The sequence below is a fragment of the Squalius cephalus genome (genome assembly GCF_949319135.1).
Source record: "Squalius cephalus genome assembly, chromosome: 23".
NCBI lineage: Eukaryota > Metazoa > Chordata > Actinopteri > Cypriniformes > Leuciscidae > Squalius > Squalius cephalus.
This window is the reverse complement of record NC_137144.1, coordinates 29079183-29100684: the sequence shown is the minus strand read 5'-3', so window position 1 is coordinate 29100684 and position 21502 is coordinate 29079183. Positions and strand designations below refer to the sequence as shown.

The window sequence follows — 21502 nt, the reverse complement described above, 5'->3', positions numbered from 1 at the left end:
CATAATCTTTCATCATAAAGTAATAACTTGATAACCTGAAACACCTTTTCTTTTCTGTTTACTGTAATGCATAAAAATACTCGTAAACTCTTTATGTGGATATCAGGGGCCATATTCACAAAGAATTTTAAGGCTAAAAGTAGCTCCTAACTGGCGAATTTAGGAGCAACTCCTAAAAATAATGGGCGTGTCACTCGTAACTTTAGGACTCCTAATTTTTTTGACTAAGAGTAATTCACGAAGCATTTTAGCCCTAAAAGTAGCACCTAAGCCTGGGACAGCTTAAAAGAAGCCGAGAGGACTCCTAACTCACTAAGACCGATTCACAAACCGCTTTCTGTGGCATTTCCAGCCCGTTCTCATCCCAAGGCGTCATAATACTGACGCTGTTGACATTTCGTCTGCATCAAACGCACATGGCACCCTTTATCGTCAATATGAGACGCAGATAGAAATGAGCCAGAAGGTGCCTCCTAGCGGTCTAACCCTAAACCTACCCCAGAACTAAACCTACCCATATCCTGTGCGTGTCATATTGACGCTAAAGGGTGCCATGTGCGTTCGATGTAGACGAAATGTCACAAATGTCAGTATGTGACGTCCAAGGATGAGAATGCGTTGGCATTTCACGTTGCGATGTTTTGAAATGCGTATGCGATGGCTACAGGAGAGGGAACAATTTTGCATTGTAGGCATAACTAGGGAATCAATAACGCCACCAACAACAACCAAAACTAGGCTACTCATTACATGTAAACTAATTGTAACGTTTCATTGTGAATCAAATTAAAATGTTCTTCTCTTTGCAAACGTAGGCAGAGGCATATAGTGACAGATTAATTCAATAATGTCAGAAAGATATTGCATCAATCCAAATGTTTCATTAGGCTACTAAGCTATTTGTTTTGCCTTACTCTTTATTCATTTCGGCTATTTATTCAGTTATTCATCATCTTCCGTCCTTCGCACTACTTGTGTAGCGCACGCATCCTCAGACCTGTCACCTGTCACTCATCATCGCAGGGGAGGAGTTTGGAATCATTCCCACGTTACAATCATCAGCCAATCAAGGTGGTCACTTCAGTCCAGCTCGTGCATGAATAATGACGTCATCCATAGCAACGAGGACTCAATCTTAGTTTAGGAGTTGTCATTTTTCTTAGCTAAGAGTAGGTCTGAAAGGCGTTGTGAATAACTTTTAAGAGAAAACTCCTAGCTAAAATCTTTTAGTGTGATTTAGGAGTACTCCTAGTGGTAAGATAAAATGCTTTGTGAATACGGCCCCAGTTTATCAGTTATTAGAGTATTAATAAACCCTCTGGTTAATATCAGCTGACTCTTTATTTTGATGCTCCTCAACAGACTATAACTTTGCAACTACATGTAAACTTATTATATACGAACTATAACTCTATTATTCTACTAATACTGTAGTGTGCCGGAGAAAGCAGGCGGAAGCGAGGATCTATATGCAGGGTTTTAATGGAGAAACACGTAGTACAAATAATAAAGAACACGAAGGACAAAGAAACAAAACCACGAGCAGGACCGAACTAGAAGCACCCATACATGTACAACAACTGACCAAGTAACAAGTGAAACACAAGGGCTATAAATACACAGGGACAAACAAGCTAAACAAGATAACAAAGGGGTGTGGCTAACTAGAAACACCTGGGAAGACTAATAAACAAGAAAAACTACAAAAGACTACAAAACAGAACAGGAAATAAGTGCACACAAGACAAGGGGAACACAAGACAGGAATCATGACTAATACTGAGAGTTAGTTCACATGTATTTATTTCTGTCCTCTATTCATGTTCTCACGCTAGTTTTTGGGGAAGTTTTATTGAAATTACTCACAGAACCTTTAATTAAACCATTGAAACACAAGGAAGGGAAACAATTCTCACAAAATAAAAATATTAAGTGCAAATTTGGTTTAATACATGTAAGCAAAAGAAATGATTATATTATTTGCATATTATTACATATTTGCATATGAATGTATAGAGGAAAACACAAACTCCATCATATAGTTTGACAGAGAAAGATTAATATTACACTTCAACCCTCAGTATGAATATATTTATAATGGATTATGTGTTTTATCAGTGTTTAATACTGGAACATGATTTAAGATTCCTCTCTGAATTCAGTGTGACTTTAATGCATTTACATGTTAAGAGCTCATATTTAACTCTAGATTCAGTCCTGGATATTCTTATATATTTCTCTTCAGAGAGACCTGACACTGTGAGACGATGTGGAGATTATGATTGTTTGCCTTAGATCTGTCTATCAGTGCCTTTATTAATGTGTGTAATGCAAAACCACTGATGGAGAAAACAAGCATTTGTGGACTTTACACTCAGAAGAGAAACTGACCTAATGTAAGCCATTCAGTATAGTCACTCGAGGATGACGGTGAGAAGCCTGAAATGTAAAGTCCAATTACTTTAATATTATAAATAAATGCTTTTGATAATTTCAAATACTTGTGTAATGCTTACGTCCAAAGCCACTGCACTTTTTAGTAATTTCATCCTCATGTTTAACTGTGAAGAAACAGCAAACACAATAATCAAAAGTATTTTACACTCATCATAATAAAGTTTCAAGTTATATTGCCATTAAATAAGCACAAAACTGATGTGTCAAAAAATGTCAACAAAAAAAGGTCTGATGGGTGTAAACGCTGTAAACATGGAATTATTAATGTGTGTAATACAAAACCACTGATAGAGAAAACAAGCATTTGTGGACTTTAGACTCGTGAACAGAAGAGTCTCTCACCCTGGGGTCTCACTGTAGGGACTGAAATGAAAAGTTAATTTAGTTATAAATAAACTATAAATAAATGCTTTTAATAATGTCAGATACTAGTGTAAATAATGCATACTTCTACGGCACACTGCGATAATATGATCCTCATGTTTAATGCCGTAGAAACCCAGTGTGTGATCATCCTCCAGTGGCTTTAAGTGGCAGCAAAGAATAGAGTCTTCAACTGAAGAAACATGAGGAACACACACACACACACACACACACACACACACACACACACACACACACACACACACACATTTATTTGCTAACTTTTCAATATCAGGCTTCCCAATTTATAACAGTCTATACAGATCTTTCTTTATTAACTTAAATCTCCTTCACATATGTTAGCTAATGCACACAGAAGACTGAAGTGTTGGACTTACGTTGGTCTTCAGGAATGAGTTTTCTCTTTAACTCCTGCACTGTGGTGTTCCTGAACTCCTCTTCTGAATTCGCCACAGAAACTCTTGTTCCCAGGTGTCCTTTGACCAAATGTGTAAAGTAGATCTGGAAACTCATGTTGAATGTGCTCGAACTTTAACTATATTCCCTCAGGATCTAGTAGTAACTGCACTGATGCACACAGTGATGATAGTTTCACTTCCTCCGTTTAAACTCGCCGGTGTGTGTGTGTGTGTGTGTGTGTGTGTGTGTGTGTGTGTGTGTGTGTGTGTGTGTCCAAACCCTCTTGTCTTTGAAGTGCTTTATTCTTATACAGACATCAGAGTTTTCTGCTGTGAAAGGAAAGGTTGCCTCGACCGCTTCTAAAAGGTCAGGATGTCGATGTGACGCCTTCAGCTCATACATGACACATGACCAGGGCCTGAATTAACACCCGACCACGCGCCAAATGCGGGTGAATTTTGCAATTGGTAAAACTGTCAATCTACCTGCCACATGAGAATTGAGTGATTTGAGTGATTCATTAGTTGTTGTTTTTTACAGTCTGCGATGTAAAAGACGACGTTTGGATGTGCGAGTAACAGTATTAAACTGTTGGTGAGATGAGATGAGATAAAGCAAAGCTGACGTTGGTTACGGTACAATGACAGTTACACAGATGTGTGTGTGTGTGTGTGTGTGTGTGTTGGGAGTTGGGAACCAGTGAGAAAATGTCCGGTACCCGGTAACTTTACCAGTAATATTCATATTAATTTAGTTCTGCTTAACGGTTCCTGAAGGCTGTAATTAACAGTTGCCAGGAACTGTCTACTGACTAAATCAGCCATCAACACAGCCGTGTGTGATTAGGTAACTTAGGTCTATATCTGTTGAGTTAGCACGGTGTGTGTTTGTGTGTGTGTGTGTGTGTGTGTGTGTGTGTGTGTGTGTGTGTGTGTGTGTGTGTGTGTACTGTACCGTCATTGTTTCTGTAGGGTGGATGAACAGAAAGGGTTAGCTGTAGCAGGGAAGACATACAGAAATGCAAACCAAGCCCAAGTCTTCATGCACTACATAGAATATAACAGATTTTCACACTGTCTGAACAAGAAAGGCGGGAACACTTTATTTCTATAGTCCACTTTAGACATTCTACTAACTATAAGTAACTTTGCAACTACATGTCAACTATCAGTCACTGGAGTAGTAGTGTATTAGTATTGTCTGCTGAATATCTGCTAACTCTTTATTCTGATGCTCCTCAACAGATATTCTACTGACTATAAGGAACTTGACAACTACAAGTCAACTTATTCTCCTAACCCGAACCCTAACCCTAACCCTAACCCTAACCTACCAGTCTACTGAGAGTCGACTACAGCCTATAATACTCTAATGCAGTGGTTCTCAAACGTTTTCGGTAATTCCCCACTTTGGACAAGGGGGAATTTCCAAGCCCCACCTGCCTCAACATGCTAAAGAAATAAAATGTTCAAATTTATTGAATTAACAAGTAGTATCAGTATAGTAACAAGTTATATCTAAATACAAATTAACTATCTACATCAAATAACAGCAAGTTCATTAAAAAAATAAAATAAAAGTGCAGCTGTGTCATAATTTACATGAAATTCAAAAATAGAGAAAATAAAAGTGCAGCTGTGTCAAAATTTGTATCAAGTTCAAAAATAGAAAGTGCCACTTTTCAATCTGTTAAAAAAGAAAAGAAGATAAATCCATTTGGCAAGACAGGTCTATTTATCCCTGCATTAGTGGCTGCAATGAGCCTGTTTTGCATTGCACAATTTATTTATTGCCCACACTAGCCTGCTACCCATCTGCGCGAAACATAGATATAGCTACACATATATCTATGGGCGCGAAAGTTTGTTCCGCTAATATTAATATGCCTTTATAGTCACACAAACACACACACACACATGCGCGCGCAGTCACTCTCCGGGAGATTGGATCTCATTTGCGGGCGTCAAGGAGCCGCTATCAATATGTGGGAGACTCTCGGAACTTCCGGGACAGTTGGGATGTCTGGATAAAGATATAAAGGCATAAAAAGGAAAATTTCCTCCCGTTTGGCGCGCCCCACCTGTCACGTCTCTATTCCCCACCAGTGGGGCGCGCCCCACACTTTGAGAACCACTGCTCTAATGAGAGATGTGTAGTTGCAAAGTTACTGATAGTTAGTTGAATGGCTGAAGTGGAATATTGAAATAAAGTGTTTCCAGAAAGGCAGACTGACTCTTATTTAACGGTTCTGAAGTGTGTGTCGCGTATAACGCTGTAACTCGTGCTTCACTATCATAGTACGATCATCATTGAAGAAATCAACTATAGTCACGACTGTTTCCCGAAACCATATTATCGCAAATTGGTCGTTCAACCGCTGGTTAATGATGTCACGCAGATGTTGGAGTAATAATGTTAATGAATCTGTTTCAGATCGAATTCATGTTTTATGTTATGATATAAATTATGATCATGTCATCTGAGGAATATTTCTCATTTTTCTCAGTTATTTTGCTTTATTACCAGATTCAATCATAGACTCGTTCTTACACACTAGAGCTCGTTCACACATGCGCACTCTTCACACACGACACTTAAAATCTCTTGACAAACTAATAGACGTAAATGACATTTGTATGTATGTCAACTTATTTGTCTCAAGATCAGGATTTATTGAGTCCACATGTGTAAACTAGAAACTCTGCTTCTAACCACAGGTCGAGATCTAGAGCTGTCGTTACACACACACAACTCTGCGATGCTGTTTGCGAATGTTCGTTGGACGATGGTTTCGGGAAACACCGACTCGTTGAACTGCTGATAACGACAGATCTTGTCCGAGTCTACATTTCAGCCGAGGCGATTCTCAAACAAGCCTTATTTCTCATTCTTGTGCGGCTGATGAGCGGCGAGTCAAACACTGATATCCTCCTCAGTGCTGGAGCTTCTGCAAGAACGCTTATACCAACAGCAACCTTCCGATCCCTCTCTTGAATCCCACACGGCGATGATGACCGCCGGAGACCCGGGGCTGAACGAGGAAGAGTTAGTGTGGCCCAGCATCCCTTTGTGGACACTAGATAACCCTGTGGTAGACTTGCAGTTATTACAAATTAAAGCAAACTATAAACTTGCTGATTTGGTGAATGAGTTTATTAGATATGAGAAGCGCAAGTACCATAATTATCAGCATATTTTCACAGATGGCTCAAAAGATCAGGAAACACAGGTTCAGCAGTAGTGATTCCCAGTCAGGGATATGAGATACGCTAGAGGACTGTTGAAATATAAGCCATTCTGATAGCATTAGAATAGGTTGAACAAAGTAAACTGGATAAGGCTCTTATTTGTAGTGATTCTGTCTCCGCTTTGAGTAGCCTCAAGTTAGGTATGACCAGAAATCGTCATGAATTACTTTATGAAATAATGAATATCCATTCAAGAATGAAGCAGAATGATACTGAGGTTGTATTAATTTGGATCCCTGCACATAAAGGAATAATGGGTAATGAAAGAGTTGACAAATTAGCCAAACAAGCTTTGAAAAAGGAAATTATAGACACGAACATCAGGCTCACGATCAGAAGGTAAGAGGTATTGTTTAAGTAAGGGAATATCTGATCTGCTTTTTAATAAATACAAGACTAATGACGAGGATTTGACTTATTGCTTTGTGTGGGAGTTAGTTAACTCTAGAAGATGGCAGTGATGCAACATGAAGGATGCAAGCTGCCGTTATAAATCATTCAAGAAGAAGAAGAAGAGTGACAGGTGGATTGAGCTGATGTCACTGCAAGCCGTTTGTCTGCTGTCTGTTAGCGTCACGTCACCTCAGCTAATCCGCCTCGCTGCACATTTTTGTTTATCCGGGAGAGACGCTGCCAAGATGGCGACGGCCGGCTCCGCCCTCTTTGGACTTAAAAAAATGCTCTTCAGAAACACTACGGGTGACGTCACACACACTACGCCCGTATTTATTTTACAGTCTATGGTTATCACTCATATCCTCTGATCTGCTCTGGCCTCACGCCTAGAAGAGCAAGATGAAGCTGTTGAGGACGATGTAGTTTCTGAATCCTGCTGTACGAGGAGTTGCTGGAGGTCGTCTTGAGCCTCCTCAGTGAGATGTCCTTTAGTGTAGAATGTATAAGCCTCCTCTTGCTTTATTAAGTGTTCTTGCTGAGCCTCTGGTCTTAGAGCTCATCCGAGTGTTGCTAACCCAGACAGCAACATAGAAGTTGTGTCCCAATTCAGGGGCTGCATCCTCCGAAGGCCGCATTTAAAGGCTGATTGTGTCACAGCAGAGCGACGAAGGCTGTCCCAAATCGAAGTATCCTTCTGATGCGGCCTACCATCAGTGTTGCCAAGTCCGAGGTTTTCTCATGGAATTGGGATACTTTTAAGTTGTTAAGTTTTTCCGCGGGTTGATTTCCACCCCTGTAAGTACGATTTCGGCGCTCCAACACCCCAAAACATCCCTCAGACTCACAAACCCAGTGGAGGATTCAGACACCCGATGGAGATTTTGGGCTACTGTTGTTGCACAGACCTGGCAACCCTCCTACCGTCCTCCTTCCCCGGGCCGGGAAGGATAGAACGAGGAACAGCCGAGAGAACCGAGACCGAGAGGAGGAGCTGATGGAGATCATGAGGAGGACATGAAGTTTCAGAGAGACAGAGGAGATCACAGGACAGCAGGGAGAGAGTGAACAGATTGGTTTCTCTTCTTGACAGATTAAATAAACTTTTGCTTATACGAATTAAAATTTTTAAGACAATATGCTCATATGCTCAAGCGGGCCACATAACATAATGTGCCGGGCCTTGAGTTTGACACATTAACACTAACACATGACACGGGCCGTGAGTTAAAGTGTGATTTAGTTCAAATTTACTACCATATAATTCACTTATTCCTCATATTCTCTTCTGATGTCGGCCTCTGACAGTGAAATATTTCAGTGAGTGTATGATGGAGCTCATATGATCTACAGTAAACACACACACTGACCTGATATAAACACACATGTGATTGATCTGATGATTATGAGAGGCTGAACTACAATACACAACATTATTCAGCATTATTCAACATTATTCAGCATTATTCAACATTGTTCAACATTGTTCAACATTATTCAACATTATTCAGCATTATTCAGCATTATTCAGCATTATTCAACATTGTTCAACATTGTTCAACATTATTCAACATTATTCAGCATTATTCAGCATTATTCAACATTATTCAGCATTATTCACTGGGTTTCAGCTGAGGCTGATTCATGTCAAATAATAATGTTTCCATAGATTGGGACCTGGGAATTACTTTATCTTTATCTTCAGGATGAGGATGTATTTTTATGGGCCATGGCATGAATACTGTGTCATCTGATCTGGACTCTGAGCCTCCTGTGAGAGATGATGTGGAGCAGAACAACAAAACATCCGTCAGAAACTGAATAATATCGGGCCAAAATATTAGCTCTGCGGTTAAGATAAATTGGGAAAAAGACTTGGGATGCTCATTTGAAGATGAGGAATGGGGGAGGATCATTGGTAATTTAAAATTGATGTCTAGAGATATTAGAACGCGTCTCATACAATTCAAAATTTTACACAGATTCTACTGGACACCCAGAAGGTTGTTTATAGCAGGTTTTAAGGATAATCCTGAATGTTGGCGATGCCAGAGAGAGGAAGGCAACCTATTTCATGTCTTATGGCAATGCTCAGAAGTCCAGTATTTCTGGAGAGAGATACATGACTATATTTGAAAGATATCACAGACTCAGTATGATTTCTGTCCTAGTTTATACATTCTTGGTGACCCTAGGCCTTTAAGTCATGTTAAAAAAAATGAATCACAGTGGATACAGAGCTGCATTACGCTGGGCAGACTGTTACGGTTCATAAATCCATTGTCTTCTTCTTGTCTCGTGCTCTGTTGTCATGTGTGTGTTGTGCTTTAATTGTGTGGGCGGGTCGTCTGATCAGCGATCATCAACAATTAGCTCATCACGCCCGTCACCAGCTGCAGCTCATCTCATCACCCCATAAATACTCACCACTTTCTCATTTCCCCTGTCAGATCGTTGTATGTGGTTCCCGGTTGTGTTCCCAGTCTTCGTGTCGAGTTTGTGCCTACCTTGTTCCTGTTCTGTTCGTGTTCTCTTGGATTCTGGATTATTCGTCACCTGGGAGACTCACCGCACCACTTCACCGTCTGCACTGGATCATCTGACCATCGGGGTCCCTGCGTTGCCATCCTGTGTCCCAGCTGTTGTTTGTTCATTGTTCTGCCTTCTCAATAAATGAGTACACTTGCAATTGCTTCCTCATCTTTTACCGTTACAGAACGATCTGACCCTAAGCATGGAAGCAGCGAGTGGTTCTCCCAATCCTATGGAGGATTTCCTGAATCAATGCATGAAGAGGATGGACACGCAGGAGAAGAATCTCCATGAGACAGCTCGCGCTGTTCAGGCTCTGGTAACGCAGGTGTCCGGGCTCACCCAGCAGCTACAACAACCACAGGTTCCCGCTGCGCCACCCGCACCGCCGATTCCCCCACCACCACCAGCGGACCCATCCCAGTCGGAGCCCCGCCTGCCGGTTCCGGAGGCTTACGCAGGTGAACCCAATTACTGCCGATCCTTTCTGACCAGATGCTCTATGCATTTTTCTCTGCAGCCCCGTACTTTCCACGATGAGCGAACCAAGGTCGCGTTTGTTCTGGCGCTTCTGACTGGGAAAGCGGCGCTTTGGGGAACGGCGGTGTGGGAGAATCAGGAAGAATGCTGCTCCTCGTTCCAAAGGCTCTCCGAAGAAATGAAGCTGGTGTTCGACCGCTCTGTGTCCGGACGCGAGGCTGCCAGAGTACTAGCCGACCTTCAGCAAGGAGAGAGATCGGTATCTGACTTTTCGATCGAGTTTCGGACTCTGGCAGCCGAGAGCCAATGGAACGAGGAGGCGCAGTGGGACATGTTCCTGCATGGGCTGGCTGACCGCGTCCAACGGGAGATCTACGCCATGGACCTCCCGGCCAGATTGAGTGATCTCATTGCCCTGGCGATAAGAGTGGATGGTCGTCTTTCTCGAGCTGATCGACGTCTTCAGTCCCAGCGGGTCCCAGGAGGGATCGAGGGACCACGATCCAGAGAGAGGGACGCGGTCGGCCCCGTCGAAGATCACGAGCCCATGCAGGTGGGTCGAGCCCGGCTTTCCCGGGAGGAGAAGGAAAGGCGGAGATCCCAGGGCCTTTGCATGTACTGTGGAAGAGCGGGACACTTTGCTTACAACTGTCCGTTAAAAGGCCCAGCCCGGCAGTAAATATGAGGCTACTGTCGGGTGGGATCTCTGCCGAGAAGACCTCATCCACATCTACTCTCCTCCCGGTAAGGCTCTGATGGTCCTCTCACCGTCACGACTGTCGAGCACTTCTGGACTCTGGGGCTGAAGGTAATTTCATGGACTACACTTTTGCACTCAGGTTTCAAATTCCTCTCAGATCCCTCATTCATCAGATTGCAGTACACGCACTCAACGGTCAAGAACTCCCCACCATTTCACTTGCCACCGAAGACATCACCCTCATCACATCAGGCAACCACACCGAAACCATCTCCTTTTACATTATGGACACTCCCCTTGCACCCGTCGTCCTTGGTCATCCCTGGCTCACCCGTCATAACCCCAGAGTGGACTGGTCATCACAATCTGTGTCTTCGTGGAGTAGCTTTTGTCATAAGTCTTGTCTAGTGTCTGCCTGTCCGTCTGTCTCTGTCCCTGTGTTTCAGGAGGAGACAGTGGAGTTATCTAACGTGCCCGCGGAGTACCTGGACCTGAAGGAGGTGTTCAGTAAGTCTCGGGCTGCTTCTCTTCCTCCGCATCGTCCCTATGACTGTGCTATAGAGTTATTACCAGGTACGTCTCCGCCTAAGGGCAAGTTATATTCACTCTCGGTTCCGGAGAGAGAGGCCATGGAGAAATACATTTCTGATTCTCTAGCAACGGGGTTCATCCGCCCTTCCTCTTCTCCAGCGGGGGCGGGGTTCTTTTTTGTGGGGAAGAAGGATGGGTCGCTGCGACCTTGTATTGACTACCGGGGGTTGAACAACATCACGGTAAAGAATACTTATCCTTTGCCGTTGATGTCTTCAGCTTTCGAGAGGTTGCAGGGAGCATCTATCTTTACGAAATTGAATTTACGTAACGCTTATCATTTGGTCCGCATCAGGGAGGGGGATGAGTGGAAGACCGCTTTTAACACCCCCAGGGGGCACTTTGAATACTTGGTTATGCCTTTCGGCCTTTCCAACTCCCCAGCGGTCTTCCAGGCACTTGTCAATGATGTGTTACGAGACATGGTCGATCAGTTCATTTATGTCTACCTGGATGACATATTGATTTTTTCTTCGTCTCTCCAGGAACATGTGCAACACGTCCGACAAGTGCTTCAGAGGTTGCTAGAGAATGGGCTTTTTGTCAAGGCGGAGAAATGCGTTTTTCATGCACAGTCTGTTCCTTTCTTAGGTTACATCATCTCGGTTGAGGGAATGCGCATGGATCCTGACAAGGTTAAGGCTGTGGTGGATTGGCCAAACCCAGATTCCCGTAAGGCCCTACTGAGGTTCCTGGGGTTCGCCAATTTTTACCGGCGTTTCATTCGCAACTTCAGCCAACTAGCCGCGCCTCTGACCGCCTTGACCTCCCCCAGTACTACAATCAGGTGGTCAGACGCAGCCTCGGCTGCGTTTGCCAAACTGAAGGGTTGCTTTGTTTCAGCCCCTATTCTGATAACCCCTGATCCATCATGTCAGTTCGTGGTGGAGGTCGATGCGTCAGAGGTGGGGGTAGGTGCAGTGTTATCCCAGCGTTCTTCTTCAGACGACAAGATGCATCCTTGCGCGTTTTTGTCACATCGTTTATCCCCTGCCGAGCGTAATTATGACATTGGCAACAGGGAGTTGTTGGCAGTCAAGTTAGCATTGGAGGAGTGGCGCCACTGGTTAGAAGGGTCGGGGGTACCTTTTATCGTCTGGACCGATCACAAGAATTTGGAATACATTCGGACTGCTAAAAGATTGAACTCCAGGCAGGCTCGGTGGGCTCTTTTTTTCGGTCGCTTTGACTTTACTCTCTCGTACCGCCCGGGTTCCAAGAACATCAAACCCGATTCTTTATCGCGCATTTTTGACCGTTCCGAACGCCCGTCTACTCCCGAGTGCATTTTACCAGAGAATCTATTCATCTCTTCACTCATATGGGAGGTCGAATCGAAGGTCAAGAAGGCCTTAGAAGGGGTAACGCCTCAGACTCGTTGTCCACCGAACCGTTTATTTGTGCCTGAGGGTCTACGGTCCAGCGTTATTCAGTGGGGTCATTGTTCCAATGTGGCTTGCCATCCAGGAGTTAATCGTACTCAATTTTTAGTCAAGCAACGATTCTGGTGGCCTGGTATAGCTCGTGACGTTCACAGTTTTGTTTTGGCTTGTTCAGTCTGCGCCATGGGTAAGACTTCCAATCGGCCCCCGGATGGGTTACTTCAACCGCTGCCGGTGCCTTCGAGACCCTGGTCCCATATCACTCTAGATTTTATCACCGCCCTCCCACCCTCCCAGGGTCACACGGTAGTTTTAACCGTGGTGGACCGGTTCTCGAAGGCAGCCCATTTCATTCCCTTGCCCAAATTACCTTCAGCCAAGGAGACAGCGTTGATCGTCATTGACCACGTCTTTCGGCTTCATGGCCTCCCGACGGACGTGGTTTCTGACAGAGGTCCCCAATTTGTGTCCAAATTTTGGAGAGAGTTTTGTAGACTTCTGGGGGCGACTGTCAGTCTGTCCTCCGGGTTCCATCCCCAGAGCAATGGTCAATGGACCGAACGAGCCAACCAAGATTTGGAAAGAACGTTGCGATGTTTAGTGTCCAAGAATCCTTCCTCCTGGAGTCAGCAACTGTCCATGGTGGAGTACGCCCACAACACGTTGCCAGTGTCATCCACGGGCCTATCACCGTTTGAGTGTAGTGTAGGGTACCAGCCACCTATCTTTCCTAGTCTGGAATCCGAAGTCGCGGTCCCCTCCGCCCACGCCTTTGTCCAGAGGTGTCACCGCACTTGGACTAGAGCCCGTGAGACTCTACTCCAAGTGGGGGCGCGCACCAAGGCCAAAGCCGATCGCCACCGGCGTAGGCCTCCCGTATATGTCGTCGGTTCCAAAGTGTGGCTTTCTACTAAGGACATTCCGCTCCGCTCCGTTTCTAATAAACTTGCTCCCAAATTTATTGGCCCGTTTTCTGTCACTAAAATCATTAGTCCAGTGACAGTCCGCCTCAATCTTCCTCCAGTGTACAGGAGGATTCATCCCGTCTTTCATGTGTCTAAAATTAAGCCCGTCTTTTTTGCACGCATTAATCCGCCAGCCCCGGTTCCCCCCCCGCCGCGACTCGTAGATGGGGAACCCACCTATTCGGTTAATCGTGTTCTGGACTCAAGGCGAAGGGGACGCGGATTTCAGTACTTGGTGGACTGGGAAGGTTACGGTCCGGAGGAGAGAAGTTGGGTACCTGCTAGAGACATTCTGGATCACTCCCTTATCGATGATTACAATCGACAGGTAAGGGAGCCTGGGAACGCCAGGAGGCGTTCCTAGGGAGGGGGGTACTGTCACGGTTCATAAATCCATTGTCTTCTTCTTGTCTCGTGCTCTGTTGTCATGTGTGTGTTGTGCTTTAATTGTGTGGGCGGGTCGTCTGATCAGCGATCATCAACAATTAGCTCATCACGCCCGTCACCAGCTGCAGCTCATCTCATCACCCCATAAATACTCACCACTTTCTCATTTCCCCTGTCAGATCGTTGTATGTGGTTCCCGGTTGTGTTCCCAGTCTTCGTGTCGAGTTTGTGCCTACCTTGTTCCTGTTCTGTTCGTGTTCTCTTGGATTCTGGATTATTCGTCACCTGGGAGACTCACCGCACCACTTCACCGTCTGCACTGGATCATCTGACCATCGGGGTCCCTGCGTTGCCATCCTGTGTCCCAGCTGTTGTTTGTTCATTGTTCTGCCTTCTCAATAAATGAGTACACTTGCAATTGCTTCCTCATCTTTTACCGTTACACAGACGTGTTATTGTAAAAAACTGGAAATCTTCCGGAAGACCTCCGATTTTTGAGTGGCTTTCAGATTTAGGGCAGGTCGCAGCCTTTGAAAAACTCTCCATTAGTGTGCACGGGAGGACTGATGTATATTTTGATAAATGGGGGAAGTTTTTGCATTTCTGTAACCCACAGTAGTAGCAACATGTGGCAGGACGAAAATAAAAAAATAACGGTCATGGTAAATATGATTTAGATTATAGTGGGAACTTATGTTGGCAACACCCCTTTCTCTCTTTTTTTTTGTTTTTGTTTTTGTTTTTGTTTTCAAACTGTTCTAATTATTATTATTTATTTATTATTTATGTTGTTACTATTATATTGTTACCATTTATTGGTTAACTGTGTTGTTTTATGCATATATCAGATTTTTTGTTTGTTTGTTTATATGTCAAGTACATGCGGGTTTATATAATTTCTTGTTTGCAAATGAGAAAATAAATAAAGTACAAATCATAAAAATAAAAAAAGAAACTGAGTAATATTGTGTCGTGAATCTGTCAATCTGTTCCTTTAACTTTAATTGTATGAAGGATCAATAATTCAACATGTTTTACACTCATCATAATAAAGTTTACATGTATATTATGTAGAGGATATGTGTTCCTCTTATTGATATCGAGCCATCAGTGCATGTTATTATAAAGAAGTACAATGCATTCAACACTGTCATCCCAACTAAGTTAATAGCCAAACTTGGAGACCTGGGCTTCAACACCTCCATGTGCAACTGGATTTTGGACTTCTTGACCAACAGACCCCAGAATGTTCGATCAGGCTCCAACTGCTCCACATCCATCACACTCAACACTGGTGTACCACAGGGCTGTGTGCTAAGCCCGTTCCTCTACTCCCTCTTCACCTCCGACTGCAAGCCTGTGTACGGATCTAATTCCATCGTCAAGTTTGCGGACGACACTACGGTGATTGGTCTCATCAGCAACAACGATGAGACTGCCTATAGGGAGGAGATCAAGCACCTGGCCACATGGTGCACCGAAAATAACCAGCTCCTCAACACCACCAAAACGAAGGAGCTCATCGTGGACTTCAGGAAAGTGTCAAGAGGCACACACGACACCATCCACATCAATGGAATGGCTGTTGAGCGTGTCTCCAGTTTCAAGTTCCTGGGGATCCACATCTCGGCGGACATGACCTGGACAACCAACACCTCCAGCCTGGTCAAGAAGGCTCACCAGCGCCTTTTCTTCCTGAGGACACTGAGGAAGAATCAGCTTTCCTCCACTATCCTGGTGAACTTCTATCGCTGTGCAATAGAAAGCATTCTGACCAACTGTGCTACAGTGTGGTATGGGAGCTGTTCTGTTGCAGAGCGCAAGGCACTGCAGCGGGTGGTGAAAACCGCCCAGCGCATCACTGGGACTCCACTACCTGCCATCGAGCACATCCAGAGGAAACGCTGTCTGCATCGAGCTCGCAGCATCCTTAAGGACTCCTCTCACCCAGCCCACAGACTGTTTTCTCTCCTGCCCTCCGGCAGGCGTTTCAGGTGCCTCCGGACCAGGACCAGCAGACTAAAGAACAGTTTTTTCCCCAGAGCTGTCTCTTTATTAAACTCTAACCCTCATTGATCCCACTCCCCTCATATACTGATTGACTCTCCTCTCCCTCCTCACACCTGCCTCCATTTTGTTATTTGCAATACTATAATGTTCATTTGCACTGCTGACTGTTATTACAGTAACAACTGTTTACATATGCATCTTGCACTACTACCTTGACTGGAACATGCTCAATTTGCACTGCCGACTGTTTATTTACAGTACCGACTGTTTATATATACATTGCAATATCGTACCTTAACTGTAATATGCAATTACTTTCCACTGCACTTTCACTCGGATAGCTTCTGTCCAAACTTTATTTGCACTACTTTAAATCCATTGTTATACTGCTCATTAGCCTAACTTATACATATATCTATTTGTAAAATTCTGTTTATAGTAATAGCCATCTGTATATTATGCTCACATTCTGTTTATAGTAACAGCCATCTGTATATATATTCATAGTACATATCTATCTGTAAAATTCTGTTTATAGTAACAGCCATCTGTATATTATATTCAGTACATATCTATCTGTAAACATTCTGTTTATAGTAATAGCCATCTGTATATTATATTCAGTACATATCTAGCTGTAAATTCTGTTCACAGTAATAGTTATCTGTATATTATCTGTATATTATATTCATAGGACAATCTATATGTAAATTTTTGTTTATAATAGTATTCAACTCTATATTTATTCAGTACATATCCATGTTCTGCACTTATGGAACCACTGTATATCCTGCACTTGCTGCTATTGCACTTCTGGTTAGACCTAAACTGCATTTCGTTGCCTTGTACCTGTACTTGTGTAATGACAATAAAGTTGAATCTAATCTAATCTAATCTAATGTTTGTCTTCATAATCTTTCATCATAAAGTAATAACTTGATAACCTGAAACAACTTTCTTTTCTGTTTACTGTAATGCATAAAATACTCGTAAACTCTTTATGTGGATATCAGTTTATCAGTTATTAGAGTATTAATAAACCCTCTGGTTAATATCAGCTGACTCTTTATTTTGATGCTCCTCAACAGACTCTAACTTTGCAACTACATGTAAACTTATTATATACGAACTATAACTCTATTATTCTACTAATACTGAGAGTTAGTTCACATGTACATTTATTTCTGTCCTCTATTCATGTTCTCGCTCTAGTTTTTGGGAAAGTTATATTGAAATTACTCACAGAACCTTTAATTAAACCATTGAAACACAAGGAAGGGAAACAATTCTCACAAAATAAAAATATATAAGTGCAAACTTGGTTTAATAAATGTAAGCAAAAGAAAGGATCATATTTGCATATGAGTGTATAGAGGAAAACACAAACTCCATCATAAACTTTGACAGAGAAAGATCAATATTACACTTCATACACTACACTTCAAGATAGTGCCTAGATCAGTGCCTTTATAAATGTGTGTAATGCTGTGGTGTATCGTGTGGAAGACAATAGACTGAGCAGAACTACCGAAACACGTCTTTACTCTGTTGTTTCAGTGAACAGACTTCCAACTACAGATTCCGCATTGGCTCAAATATTGTTTGCCAAACAATACTTAACACAACACTGCCATTTCAATAATGACCCACAAGGTGGCAGCCTTAACCCAATACACAAGTCTATTACAAATGCAAAACCACTGATAGAGAAAACAAGCATTTGTGGACTTTAGACTCAGAAGAGAAACTGACCTGCTGAACATTTAATCCTTGCACGGAAGGAGCAGGGTGACCAAGAATATTTCCGGTGTTTGGGGGCTCTAACTGGCCATTCTCTCGTGGATGATGTTGAGGAAACTTCATCCTCATGTTTAATGCCGAAACCCAGTGTGTGATCATCCTCCAGTGTCTTGAGATCAGAGTTGTCAAGTTTAGAGCTTTTAACTGTGAAGAAACAGCGAACACAATAATCAAAAGTATTTTACACTCATAATAATAAAGTTACAAGTTATATTGCCACAAAATGAAGCACAAAACTCATAAAAAAGGAAAATGTCAACAAAAAAAGGTCTGATGTGTGTAAACGCTGTAAACATGTTATTATAAAAATGTTCGTAATGCAAATCCACTGATGGAGAAAACAAGCATTTGTGGGATTGTGAAGCTGACCTAAATTATCCATAGACTGGGACCTGGGAATTACTTTATCTTCATCTTCATTTTCAGGAGGAGGATGTCTTGTTTTGGATCTTATTCGTCTGACAAGCTGTGAATAATCATCTCCTGTGTGAGGCGTTAGGCAGTACAAAGCATCTTCATTTTTATGTGACCCATCTAGTGGACCTGTGAGAGCTGATGTGGAGCAGAACAACAGAACATCCGTCAGAAACTGAATAATATCGTGTCGTGAATCTGTCAATCTGTACCTTTAACTTTAATTGTATGAAGGATCAATAATTCAACATGTTTTACACTCATAATAATAAACTTTACATGTATATTATGTAGAGGATATGTGGGATAATTGTTCATTTCTGTGCATTGTTGTATAGACACAAACTGTGAAGTTTTCATCACAAACTAAACTTGTGCACTTTTCCACTGTTAATGCTCATAAGAAGAGAAATGTCAATCATACAGCATCATAGAGAGCATGTTATTACACTATATGTGTTCATCAGTCAGAGAAACTCAACAATAACACAATTATGAAGAATAAAACTCATGAAACAGTAAAAATGCAATATGATTTTGAGAAGTCGCCATAAAAACTCAGTTCAACAAAGAAAAGCACTAAGAATGTTTTACTTGCGTTCCCATTAAGATATGAAACATTAAAAACATTAAGAGAACGTTCCATATTATCGTTCTTCAAACATTATGGGAACGTTACTTCTGAATGTTGAATATTCTGAAACAGCAAAAATAAAATAAAAAAACATTAGATGAACATCCAACTGAAACGTTTCAGAATAAAAGCTCCATTAAAGGTGCATTAAGCAACTTTTCATGTTAAAAATACCCGTTTTTCTAACCCATACATGCTTAAACAATTGCCTGATGGGCTGAATGAGCCCTTCTCTGATCACTGAGATTGCCTCTATAATCCTGTACAGTAAAATAAATAAGAGGGATTCGGGCCGAATTTGAGACTGGCCGTGACGTCATGCGCGTTCAGTTGCAGTGCTGCAGTTTCATTTGTCGCCAGAGGGGGGCATAGTTCTGCAAAAACTCAGAGACTTGCGCTATGCCCCTTTAATAATGTATAAATAATATTTAGTGCTGATGTTCTGAGGACATTATTAAACACCAGATAACTCTGAACAAATGTGTAATGTGATTTAAATAATGACAGAAAATATTACAAACTGTGAGACGATGTGGAGATTATGATTGTTTGCCTTAGATCTGTCTATCAGTGCCTTTATAAATGTGTGTAATGCAAATCCACTGATAGAGAAAACAAGCATTTGTGGGATTGTGAAACTGACCTGTCGACTCGTGAACAGGAGAAGAGTCTCTCGGGCGTTTCTCTCTAACGGAGACTGAAGTGAAAAGGTCAGTTAGTTTAAGACTATAAATAAATGCTTTTAATAATATTAAATACTAGTGTAAATAATGCATACTTCTACGGCGAACTGCGAAAATATGATCCTCATGTTTAATGCCGTAGAAACCCAGTGTGTGATCATCCTCCAGTGTCTTGAAGCGGCAGTCCAGTGTCTTGAAGCGGCAGCGAAGAATAGTGTCTAGAAACATGAGGAACAGAGAACACACACACACACACACACACACACACACACACACACACACACACACACACACGATATCAGAGAGTAATGTTTTCCTCATTAATATGTGCTTTCTGAATTATGTTATTTATTTGCTAACGTCTCAATCTCAGGCTTCTCAATTTATAGGAGTCTACATCTGAATGCAGATCTTTCTTTATTAACATAAATCTCCTTCACATATGTCAGCTAATGCACACAGAAGACTGAAGTGTTGGACTTACGCTGGTCTTCAGGAATGAGTTTTCTCTTTAACTCCTGCACTGTGGTGTTCCTGAACTCCTCTTCTGAATTCGCCACAGAAACTCTTCTTCTCTCCAGTCCGTGTCTCATATTTATAAAGTAGATCTGGAAACTCATGTTGAATGTGCTCGAACTTTAACTATATTCCCTCAGGATCTAGTAGTAACTGCACTGATGCTCACAGTGATGATAGTTTCACTTTCTCCATTTAAACTCGCCGGTGTGTGTGTGTGTGTGTGTGTGTGTGTGTGTGTGTGTGTGTGTGTGTGTGTGTGTGTGAGTGTCCAAACCCTCTTGTCTTTGAAGTGCTTTATTCTTGCACACACAGACATCAGAGTTTTCTGCTGTGAAAGGAAACCTTGCCTCGACCGCTTCTAAGAAATGACAGGCAGGATGTCGAGACATGTGACGTCTTCAGCTCATACATGACATCTGGAAACAGCACACAGTAATTTTCCACTAAACTACAGTATTGTCTGTTGTCATGCAAGCACATACATTACATGAAGTAAAATTAATTGCCATAACACCTTCAAAACACTCGGTTCAGAAATGAGACCACTTTATATTAAAGGTATAAACTGAAGAACAGTTCACAAACATGTGTTAGCCAAACATTACTAGTCAACCGAGAAGAAAATGTGTTCGGAAGTGTTAAAGATTTTTAGAATGCACATAAACTTATTTCCCATCTGTCTTTGAAAATTAACTATACAAAATGTGGTCATGTTTTCACACTGTCTGAACAAGAAAGGCGGAAACACTTTATTTCTATAGTCCACTTTAGACATTCTACTAACTATAAGTAACTTTGCAACTACATATCAACTATCAGTCACTGGAGTAGTAGTGTATTAGAGTTGTCTGCTGAATATCTGCTAACTCTTTATTCTGATGCTCCTCAACAGATATTCTACTGACTATAAGGAACTTGGCAACTGCAAGTCAACTTATTCTCCTAACACCTAACCCTAACCTAACAGTCTACTGAGAGTCGACTACAGCCTACTAATACTCTAATGAGAGATGTGTAGTTGCAAAGTTACTGATAGTTAGAAGAATGTCTAAAGTGGACTATAGAAATAAAGTGTTACCAGAAAGGCAGACTGACTCTTATTTAACGGTTCTGAAGTGTGTGTCCCATATAACGCTGTAACTCGTGCTTCACTATCATAGTACGATCATCACAGAAGAAATCAACTATAGTCACGACTGTTTCCCGAAACCATATTATTGCAAATTGGTCGTTCAACCGTTGGTTAATGATGTCACGCAGATGTTGGAGTAATAACTACTGTTAATGAATCTGTTTGAGATCGAATTCATGTTTTATGTTTTGATATAAATTACGATCATGTCATCTGAGGACTATTTCTCATTTTTCTCAGTTATTTTGCTTTATCTCCAGATTCAATCATAGACTCGTTCTTACGTACTAGAGCACGTTCACACATGCGCACTCTTCACACACGACGCTTTAAATCTCTTGACAAACTAATAGATGTAAATGACATTTGTATGTATGTCAACTTATTTGTCT

General features: G+C 42.1%; 1 protein-coding gene across 1 annotated transcript; it reads right to left on the bottom strand.

Moving 5' to 3' along the window:
• Nucleotides 1-6374: 6374 nt before the first annotated feature.
• LOC307151265 (uncharacterized protein) lies at nt 6375-20345 on the bottom strand. The gene is made up of 6 exons (XM_079859219.1): nt 19944-20345; nt 19555-19677; nt 19420-19473; nt 18098-18280; nt 17681-17872; nt 6375-8652 (listed from the first exon to the last, which is right to left on the bottom strand). The coding sequence occupies exons 1-6, from the start codon at nt 20077-20079 to the stop codon at nt 8495-8497; spliced, it is 846 nt and encodes a 281-aa protein (XP_079715345.1). The 5' UTR covers nt 20080-20345; the 3' UTR covers nt 6375-8494.
• Between the last annotated feature and the right edge of the window lie 1157 nt (nt 20346-21502).